Here is an 11,963-nt window from a genome sequence, read left to right as displayed (position 1 = left end):
TCTCATCCACAACAGACTTCATACTTGCCCCTCTTTCCAAAACTCTTGCATTCACCTCCCTAACAACCCCATCCATAAACAAATTAAACAAGCATGGAGACATCACACACCCCTGCCGCAAACCTACATTCACTGAGAACCAATCACTTTCCTCCCTTCCTACACGCACACATGCCTTACATCCTCGATACAAACTTTTCACTGCTTTTAACAACTTGCCTCTCACACCATATATTCTTAATACCTTCCACAGAGCATCTCTATCAACTCTATCATATGCCTTCTCCAGATCCATAAATGCAACATACAAATCCATTTGCTTTTCTAAGTATTTCTCACATACATTCTTCAAAGCAAACACCTGATCCACACATCCTCTACCACTTCTGAAACCACACTGCTCTTCCCGAATCTGATGCTCTGTACATGCCTTCACCCTCTCAATCAATAACCTCCCATACAATTTCCCTGGAATATTCAACAAACTTATACCTCTGTAATCTGAGCACTCACTCTTATCCCCTTTGCCATTGTATACTGGCACTATGCACGCATTCCGCCAATCCTCAGGCACCTCACCATGAGTCATACATATATTAAATAACCTTACCAACCAGTCAACAATCCAGTCACCCCCTTTTTTAATAGATTCCACTGCAATACCATCCAAACCTGCTGCCTTGCCGGCTTTCATCTTTCGCAAAGCTTTTACTACCTCTTCTCTGTTTACCAAATCATTTTCCCTAACCCTCTCACTTTGCACACCACCTCGACCAAAACACCCTATATCTGCCACTCTATCATCAAACACATTCAACAAACCTTCAAAATACTCCCTCCATCTCCTTCTCACATCACCACTACTTGTTATCACCTCCCCATTAGCGCCCTTCACTGAAGTTCCCATTTGCTCCCTTGTCTTACGCACTTTATTTACCTCCTTCCAGAACATCTTTTTTATTCTCCCTAAAATTTAATGATACTCTCTCACCCCAACTCTCATTTGCACTCTTTTTCACCTCTTGCACCTTTCTCTTGACCTCCTGTCTCTTTCTTTTACACATCTCCCACTCAGTTGCATTTTTTCCCTGCAAAAATCGTCCAAATGCCTCTCTCTTCTCTTTCACTAATAATCTTACTGCTTCATCCCACTACTCACTACCCTTTCTAATCAACCCACCTCCCACGCTTCTCATGCCACAAGCATCTTTTGCGCAATCCATCACTGATTCCCTAAATACATCCCATTCCTCCCCCACTCCCCTTACTTCCATTGTTCTCATGTTTTTCCATTCTGTACTCAGTCTCTCCTGGTACTTCCTCACACAAGTCTCCTTCCCAAGCTCACTTACTCTCACCACCCTCTTCACCCCAACATTCACTCTTCTTTTCTGAAAACCCATACAAATCTTCACCTTAGCCTCCACAAGATAATGATCAGACATCCCTCCAGTTACACCTCTCAGTACATTAACATCCAAAAGTCTCTCTTTCGCGCGCCTGTCAATTAACACGTAATCCAATAACGCTCTCTGGCCATCTCTCCTACTAACATACGTATACTTATGTATATCTCGCTTTTTAAACCAGGTATTCCCAATCACCAGTCCTTTTTCAGCACATAAATCTACAAGCTCTTCACCATTTCCATTTACAACACTGAACACCCCATGTATACCAATTATTCCCTCAACTGCCACATTACTCACCTTTGCATTCAAATCACCCATCACTATGACCCGGTCTTCTGCATCAAAACCACTAACAGACTCATTCAGCTGCTCCCAAAACACTTGCCTCTCATGATCTTTCTTCTCATGCCCAGGTGCATATGCACCAATAATCACCTATCTCTCTCCATCAACTTTCAGTTTTACCCCTATTAATCTAGAATTTACTTTCTTACATTCTATCACATACTCCCACAACTCCTGTTTCAGGAGTACTGCTACTCCTTCCCTTGCTCTTGTCCTCTCACTAACCCCTGACTTTACTCCCAAGACATTCCCAAACCACTCTTCACCTTTACCCTTGAGCTTCGTTTCACTCAGAGCCGAAACATCCAGGTTCCTTTCCTCAAACATACTACCTATCTCTCCTTTTTTCACATCTTGGTTACATCCACACACATTTAGACACCCCAATCTGAGTCTACGAGGAGGATGAGCACTCCCCGCGTGACTCCTTCTGTTTCCCATTTTTAGAAAGTTAAAATATATGTATGTTTATTTGCGTGTGTGGACGTGTATGTATATACATGTGTATGTGGGTGGGTTGGGCCATTCTTTCGTCTGTTTCCTTGCGCTACCTCGCTAACGCGGGAGACAGCGACAAAGCAAAATAATAATAATAATAATAAAAGAAAAATATATATATATATATATATTGTGCCACGGAGATAGGGGAGAAAGAATACTTCCCACGTATTCCCTGCGTGTCGTAGAAGGCGACTAAAAGGGAAGGGAGCGGGGGGCTGGAAATCCTCCCTTCTTGGTTTTTTAATTTTCCAAAAGAAGGGACAGAGAAGGCGGCCAGGTGAGGATATTCCCTCAAAGGCCCAGTCCTCTGTTGTTAGCGCCACCTCGCTAATGCGGGAAATGGCAAATAGTATGAAATATATATATATATATATATATATATATATATATATATATATATATATATATATATATATATATATATATATATTTCTTTTTTCTTTCGTACTATTCGCCATTTCCCGCATTAGCGAGGTAGCGTTAAGAACAGAGGACTGGGCCTTTGAGGGAATATCCTCACCTGGCCCCCTTATCTGTTCCTTCTTTTGGAAAATTGAAAAAAAAAGAGAGGGGAGGATTTCCAGCCACCCGCTCCCTCCCCTTTTAGTCGCCTTCTACGACACGCAGGGAATACGTGGGAAGTATTCTTTCTCCCCTATCCCCAGGGATAGTATATATATATATATATATATATATATATATATATATATATATATATATATATATATATATATATATATACACATGGTTGATATGATCATCATCACGCTTGTACTTGATATTCATGAATGTGAAATCACAGTTCGATAATTTTGTTTAACGTGTTTTTTCAATACACAGTGCACGACATATTTCGCGGAAACATTCTGTTACCGTCATGCCAAGGGATACATTGGCTCCACCGTTAAAGGGAAAGTGGGGAGGGGGCGGGGGTACCTTTTGGTTAAGGAGGTTTTCTAGAGGTGGTTGGCCTTGGTAGAGAGATGCGTGTTCAGCTACTTTTCTTGTATTATCGCGTCTTGTTAAATCTTTCATAATGATTTGGTTGATTATAGGATGTGCTTTAAAATTGCCTGGGGACAAATTTAAGTTCTTAGGGTTAGCAATAAGACAGATTCAGTGACATTATGGGTAGTATAATCATGTGAGGTGTGCAATGTGACTGGGTTGTTAAAATCTGCAGGGTTATCCTTTTCATGACAGTGTTTAGCGATTGCTTTCTTATAGTCACCTTTACGTACTGCATGACTGTGCCAATAGCATCTCTCAGTCAGTTTAACCGGTCTGGCCAATGTATACATCTTTACATGCCTTACATTTGACGGCGTAAACACTACAATTTTTTTAATAATTTGGCGCACTTTTAATTACGGTCTTACTGATAGTGTTATTGTATTGGAAGGAAACATTAAGATACTGTTTTTTAGTATTTGTCCTACACTAGCTAAGTTAGGAGAATACGGCAACATCAAACGTTTATACCTATCATTTTCCACATTTTTCTTACGAAATGCCTAAGATGTCTTCCTGGCTTTCCAGTAAGCCTTATCCACAAACCACTTAGGATAACATAACTGCCTAAAGACACGTCTTATATGACTTCATTCGTCTACCAGACTTATGTCATTACATATTCGTAATGCTGTTGAAAATATACAAAACTACAAGCATTTTTACAGGAGGCTTCCTGTGCATCTTAAAGAATGAGTGATCTGATTCCCTTGTCATCAGTATCTGTTTTTCCCATTCTGTCTTGAATGTGATGGTGGGGTAAATGTTATTTAATTCATTAAAGAAAACACCACAATCTTGGGAAGATGGGTATAACAAGCACACATCATCAACTATATAAACCTAATTATATAATGTTTTCTCATAGAAGTTCGAATCTCAGTCTCGAAGTATTCCAAGAGTACGTTACTGAAGATTGGACTAAGGGAATGGGAATGGGAATAGGACAGGATCCCCCTCACCGTTCTATGGATGGTATCCTCCCTCACCGCACTGTGGATGGTATCCTCCCTCATCGTACTGTGGATGGTATCCTTCCTTACCGTACTGTGGATGGTATCCTCCCTTACCGTACTGTGGATGGTATCCTTCCTTACCGTACTGTGGATGGTATTCTCCCATACTGTACTGTGGATGGTATCCTTCCTTACCGTACTGTGGATGGTATTCTCCCTTACCGTACTGTGGATGGTATTCTCCCTTACCGTACTGTGGATGGTATCCTCCCTTACCGTACTGTGATGGTATTCTCCCTCACCGTACTGCGGATGGTATCCTCCCTTACCGTACTGTGGATGGTATCCTTCCTTACCGTACTTTGGATGGTATTCTCCCTTACCGTAATGTGGATGGTATTCTTCCTTACCGTACTGTGGATGGTATCCTCCCTTACCGTACTGTGGATGGTATTCTCCCTTACCATACTGTGGATGGTATCCTCCCTTACCGTAATGTGGATGGTATCCTTCCTTACCGTACTTTGGATGGTATCCTCCCTTACCGTAATGTGGATGGTATTCTTCCTTACCGTACTGTGGATGGTATCCTCCCTTACCGTACTGTGGATGGTATTCTCCCTTCCCGTGCTATGGATGGTATCCTCCCCCACCGTACTGTGGATGGTATCCTTCCTTACCGTACTGTGGATGGTATCCTTCCTTACCGTACTGTGGATGGTATCCTCCCTTACCGTACTGTGGATGGTATCCTTCCTTACCGTACTGTGGATGGTATCCTCCCTTACCGTACTGTGGATGGTATCCTCCTTACCGTACTGTGGATGGTATCCTTCCTTACCGTACTGTGGATGGTATCCTCCCTTACCGTACTGTGGATGGTATCCTCCCTTACCGTACTGTGGATGGTATTCTCCCTTACCGCACTGTGGATAGAATCCTTCCTTACCGTACTGTGGATGGTATCCTTCCTTACCGTACTGTGGATGGTATCCTTCCTTACCGTACTGTGGATGGTATCCTCCCTTACCGTACTGTGGATGGTATCCTCCCTTACCGTACTGTGGATGGTATCCTCCCTTACCGTACTGTGGATGGTATCCTTCCTTACTGTACTGTGGATGGTACCCTCCCTTACCGCAATGTGGATAGAAATCCTTCCTTACCGTACTGTGGATGGTATCCTCCCTTACCGTACTGTGGATGGTATCCTTCCTTACCGTACTGTGGATGGTACCCTCCCTTACCGCACTGTGGATAGAAATCCTTCCTTACCGTACTGTGGATGGTATCCTCCCTTACCGTACTGTGGATGGTATCCTTCCTTACCGTACTGTGGATGGTATCCTTCCTTACCGTACTGTGGATGGTATCCTTCCTTACCGTACTGTGGATGGTATCCTCCCTTACCGTACTGTGGATAGAAATCCTTCCTTACCGTACTGTGGATGGTATCCTCCCTTACCGTACTGTGGATGGTATCCTTCCTTACCGTACTGTGGATGGTATCCTCCCTTACCGTACTGTGGATGGCATCCTCCCTTACCGTACTGTGGATGGTATCCTTCCTTACCGTACTGTGGTTGGTATCCTCCCTTACCGTACTGTGGATGGTATTCTCCCTTACTGTACTGTGGATGGTATCCTCCCTCATCGTACTGTGGATGGTATCCTCCCTCACCGTACTGTGGATGGCATTCTCCCTTACTGTACTATGGATGGTATCCTCCCTTACTGTACTGTGGATGGTATCCTTCCTTACCGTACTGTGGTTGGTATCCTCCCTTACCGTACTGTGGATAGAAATCCTTCCTTACCGTACTGTGGATGGTATTCTCCCTTACCGCACTGTGGATAGAAATCCTTCCTTACCGTACTGTGGATGGTATCCTTCCTTACCGTACTGTGGATGGTATTCTCCCTTACTGTACTGTGGATGGTATCCTCCCTTACTGTACTGTGGATGGTATCCTTCCTTACCGTACTGTGGATGGTATCCTCCCTTACCGTACTGTGGATGGTACCCTCCCTTACCGCACTGTGGATAGAAATCCTTCCTTACCGTACTGTGGATGGTATTCTCCCTTACTGTACTATGGATGGTATCCTCCCTTACTGTACTGTGGATGGTATCCTTCCTTACCGTACTGTGGATGGTATTCTCCCTTACCGTACTGTGGATGGTATTCTCCCTTACCGTACTGTGGATGGTATCCTCCCTCACCGTACTGTGGATGGCATTCTCCCTTACTGTACTGTGGATGGTATCCTTCCTTACCGTAATGTGGATGGTATTCTCCCTTACCGTACTGTGGATGGTATCCTCCCTCACCGTACTGTGGATGGCATTCTCCCTTACTGTACTGTGGATGGTATCCTTCCTTACCGTAATGTGGATGGCATTCTCCCTTACCGTACTGAGGATGGTATCCTCCCTTACTGTACTGTGGATGGTATCCTTCCTTACCGTACTGTGGATGGTATCCTCCCTTACTGTACTGTGGATGGTATCCTTCCTTACCGTACTGTGGATGGTATCCTTCCTTACCGTACTGTGGATGGTATCCTCCCTCACCGTACTGTGGATGGCATTCTCCCTTACTGTACTGTGGATGGTATCCTTCCTTACCGTACTGTGGATGGTATCCTTCCTTACCGTACTGTGGATGGTATCCTTCCTTACCGTACTGTGGATGGTATCCTCCCTTACCGTACTGTGGATGGTACCCTCCCTTACCGCACTGTGGATAGAAATCCTTCCTTACCGCACTGTGGATAGAAATCCTTCCTTACCGTACTGTGGATGGTATCCTCCCTTACCGTACTGTGGATGGTATCCTTCCTTACCGTACTGTGGATGGTATCCTCCCTCACCGTACTGTGGATGGTATCCTTCCTTACCGTACTGTGGATGGTATCCTCCCTTACCGTACTGTGGATGGTATCCTTCCTTACCGTACTGTGGATGGTATCCTCCCTCACCGTACTGTGGATGATATTTTCCCTTACTCTACTGTGAACGGTATTCTCCCTCATCGTACTGTGAATGTTATTCTCCCTTACCGTACTGTGGTATCTAACCTTCCTGAAATTTTCTGCTGTCAATAAGTTTTTTTTTGAATGAATTATAAAATTTCAATGAGTTAACACCAGCTGCATTTTGTTATGGTTTTCGATGATAATATCATATTCTTCTTGTATGTTTTATGTTTTAACCTTATGTGTTTTGTGCATGCATTATATTATAACCTTATGTGTTATGTACATATAACCTTATTTGTTGTGTACATACATTATATAATAAACTTATGTGTTATATACATATATTTACCTTATGTGTTATGTACATACAAGGATAAAGTTTTTTATTCACTTGATTCGATCGGTTGTTCCCTGTTAATCTTTCTGCATTCCACAAGGTAATACTAATTGGTCAGAATATATTCAGATCATATGCAACCCCACAAATATGTAGCTATTGTAAGGAAACACTTAATTTTGCTCTTTTTTTCAGGGTTCACAGTAAAAGTGGTGTGTGAAGTGCTGTCAGGACGCTTACAATGGTGAACAGTGTCGAACTTCGGCAGTGAAGCAAATGAATAATGTAGTGGGTCGAGTTGAGTCACATTGTAGGTGGGCGCTAGGGCAAATGAGCGGTGAGATATGTCCGGGTCTGGCAGTGGGGAGAGCCAGGGTTCGTGTAGCTGCCCTTGTGACCAAGGCTGTGGTAGGTCGCTCTCCCCGGCCTCCTCCTGCCACGGGCCCGAATCCACCTCCGGCTGCCCCTCGTCCTCAGACTATTTGCTCTCCGATGTCGTTTCGGGTAGCGTATCGCCAGGGAGAGATGTGCGAGTCCTAGGGCCTCGAATCATGACAACAGGCGGCTGGATTGAGTCACCGCCGCCTCCCCTGCCTGAGAAACGCAAGACGTCCGTCCAGCACCAGCGATTCGTGAGCCCCCCGGCGAAGGATCCCGTCCGTGTCGTTCGCCCGCGAGCAATGACTTCCTCAGGCTGCCCGTCACCATCAGAAAGAAGCTTGTGGGAGCAGCAGCAACAACAGCTGTCCCCCGTCAGCTGTGCCTTGGGCTACTGGGAACACCACCAATCACAGCCGCAGCAGCAGCAGCTGGAGACGGGCAGCGCGGACCAAAGAACCTCTTCTCCTGAGTCGAGTTGGTCGGAGGAGATAGAGCAGATGAAGGCGCTCTTCAACGCCTGTGACACGGACGGGGACGGCTACATCACTAGGTAAGCCTTGTGTTAAGGTCTTCCACTAACACCTGGTAAAGTAGACTTCACTTGAAAGCGAAGGGCTTCAGATTTCAGGTTATTTCTTCAGCATGCAGCTAGGGGCTTCAGATTATAGCTTAGGTCTTCAGCATGCAGCTAGGGGCTTGAGATTATAGCGTAGGTCTTCAGCATGCAGCTAGGGGCTTGAGATTATAGCTTAGGTCTTCAGCATGCAGCTAGGGGCTTGAGATTGTAGCTTAGGTCTTCAGCATGCAGCTAGAGGCTTCAGATTATTGCTTAGGTCTTCAGCATACAGCTAGGGGCTTGAGATTATAGCGTGCAGCTAGGGGCTTGAGATTATAGCGTAGGTCTTCAGCATGCAGCTAGGGGCTTGAGATTATAACGTAGGTCTTCAGCATGCAGCTAAGGGCTTCAGATTATAACTTAGGTCTTCAGCATGCAGCTAGGGGCTTGAGATTATAGCTTAGGTCTTCAGCATGCAGCTAGAGGCTTCAGATTATTGCTTAGGTCTTCAGCATGCAGCTAGGGGCTTGAGATTATAGCGTAGGTCTTCAGCATGCAGCTAGGGGCTTAAGATTATAACGTAGGTCTTCAACATGCAGCTAGAGGCTTCAGATTTTTGTTAGGGGCCTCAGAATGTCGTAATTAGAGTCTTCAGCTTCCGGTTAGGGTGTAAGATGCTGGCTTTATTTTACAGGTAAGGTCTTCGTATGTCAGAAAGCTTCAGCTGACAGCTGGGTAATCTCTCAACACAACAAAAATTACAGCTTTAGGCTTGAATTTAAAGTTGTTGCTCAGACTACATGCAGTAATTTACAGCCTTACAGGTGCATAGAACTCCTCCTTACTTCTGAGAACTTCATCATATAATTTGGAAGCTACCTCGTGACTGGGAGATTTCTTGTAGTTGATCGGATGCACATAACAGATAAGGACTTTTAAGTACAGTGCTTGTTTTAGTTGAAGGCTTTATCGAATATTCAAATGATTTCCCTTTATATTTACAGCGTCACCATTATCTTAGAGTAGTGAGGTTCACCCTACAGTTAAAAGAGATTTAGTCTTACAAATTACAACTTCCCCTTTTCCTTTTTTCCTTCCACTTCCGACATGTATGTCCTTTACGTTATCTTCGCAGTCATCCTCTTCATATGTCCCAACCATTGCCGCACCTTTCTCTTACCCTATGATTCCTTATTCGATCAACCATCCTCACACCAAATATTGTCCTCAAACATTTCATTTCTGACACTTTCATCGTTTCCTGTACTTTGTCAACTAGAACTCACGCCTCACAATCATGCAACCACGTCGGGATTACTATATTTATTTATTTATTTTGCTTTGTCGCTGTCTTCCGCGTTAGCGAGGTAGCGCAAGGAAACAGACGAAAGAATGGCCCAACCCACCCACATACACATGTATATACATACACGTCCACACTTGCAAATATACATACCTATACATCTCAATGTATACACATATATACACACACAGACATATACATATATGCACATGTACATAATTCATACTGTCTGCCTTTATTTATTCCCATCGCCACCTCGCCACACATGGAATAAAAACACCCTCCCCCCTCATGTGTGCGAGGTAACGCTAGGAAAAGACAACAAAGGCCCCATTCGTTCACACTCAGTCTCTAGCTGTCATGCAATAATACACCGAAACCACACCTCCCTTTCCACATCCAGGCCCCACACAACTTTCCATGGTTTACCCCAGACGCTTCACATGCCCTCGTTCAATCCATTGACAGCACGTCGACCCCGGTATACCACATCGTTCCAATTCACTCTATTCCTTGCACGCCTTTCACTCTCCTGCATGTTCAGGCCCTGATCACTCAAAATCTTTTTCACTCCATCTTTCCACCTCCAATTTGGTCTCCCACTTCTCCTCGTTCCCTCCACCTCTGACACATATATCCTCTTGGTCAGTCTTTCCTCACTCATTCTCTCCATATGACCAAACCATTTCAAAACACCCTCTTTTACTCTCTCAACCACACTCTTTTTATTTCCACACATCTCTCTTACCCTTACATTACTTACTCGATCAAACCACCTTACACCACATATTGTCCTCAAACATCTCATTTCCAGCACATTCCACCCTCCTGCGCACAACTCTATCCATAGCCCACGCCTCGCAACAATATAACATTGTTGGAACCACTATTCCTTCAAACATACCCATTTTTGCTTTCCGAGATAATGTTCTCGACTTCCGAACATTCTTCAAGGCTCCCAGAACTTTCGCCCCCTCCCCCACCCTATGATTCACTTCCGCTTCCATGGTTCCATCCGCTGCCAAATCCACTCCCAGATATCTAAAATGCTTTACTTCCTCCAATTTTTCTCCATTGAAACTTACCTCCCAATTGACTTGACCCTCAACCCTACTGTACCTAATAATTACCTTGCTCGTATTCACATTTACTCTCAACTTTCTTCTTTCACACACTTTACCAAACTCAGTCACCAGCTTCTGCAGTTTCTCACATGAATCAGCCACCAGCGCTGTATCATCAGCGAAGAACAACTGACTCACTTCCCAAGCTCTCTCATCCACAACAGACTGCATACTTGCCCTTCTTTCCAAAACTCTTGCATTCATCTCCCTAACAACCCCATCCATAAACAAATTAAACAATCATGGAGACATCACACAACCCTGCCGCAAACCTACATCCACTGAGAACCAATCACTTTCCTCTCTTCCTACACGTACACATGCCTTACATCCTCGATAAAAACTTTTCACTGCTTCTAACAACTTGCCTCCCACACCATATATTCTTAATACCTTCCACAGAGCATCTCTATCAATTCTATCATATGCCTTCTCCAGATCCATAAATGCTACATACAAATCCATTTGCTTTTCTAAGTATTTCTCACATACATTCTTCAAAGCAAACACCTGATCCACACATCCTCTACCACTTCTGAAACCACACTGCTCTTCCCCATTCTGATGCTCTGTACATGCCTTCACCCTCTCAATCAATACCCTCCCATATAATTTCCCAGGAATACTTAACAAACTTATACCTCTGTAATTTGAGCACTCACCTTTGTCCCCTTTGCCTTTGTACAATAGCACTATGAAAGCATTCCGCCAATCCTCAGGCACCTCACCATGAATCATACATACATTAAATAATCTTACCAACCAGTCAACAATACAGTCACCCCCTTTTTTTAATAAATTCCACTGCAATACCATCCAAACCTGCTACCTTGCCGGCTTTCATCTTCCGCAAAGCTTTTACCACCTCTTCTCTGTTTACCAAATCATTTTCCCTAACCCTCTCACTTTGCACACCACCTCGACCAAAACACCCTATATCTGCCACTCTATCATCAAACACATTCAACAAACCATCAGAATACTCACTCCATCTCCTTCTCACATCACCACTACTTGTTATCACCTCCCCATTAGCCCCCTTCACTGAAGTTCCC

General features: G+C 44.1%; 1 protein-coding gene across 2 annotated transcripts in view; it reads left to right on the top strand.

Annotated features, from left to right (window-relative positions):
- The window catches only part of LOC139761990 (colorectal mutant cancer protein), a 245,792-nt gene that overhangs the window by 28,091 nt on the left and 205,738 nt on the right, over nucleotides 1–11,963 (top strand). For both annotated transcript variants that reach the window (XM_071686767.1, XM_071686769.1), the window contains exon 2: nucleotides 7,740–8,475. In XM_071686767.1, the coding sequence (XP_071542868.1) occupies nucleotides 7,889–8,475 (587 nt within the window). In that variant the 5' untranslated portion in view covers nucleotides 7,740–7,888. The remainder of the gene's footprint in view (nucleotides 1–7,739; nucleotides 8,476–11,963) is intronic.

The sequence above is a fragment of the Panulirus ornatus genome, chromosome 42 (assembly GCF_036320965.1).
Source record: "Panulirus ornatus isolate Po-2019 chromosome 42, ASM3632096v1, whole genome shotgun sequence".
NCBI lineage: Eukaryota > Metazoa > Arthropoda > Malacostraca > Decapoda > Palinuridae > Panulirus > Panulirus ornatus.
This window is presented reverse-complemented; position numbering and strand designations above follow the sequence as displayed.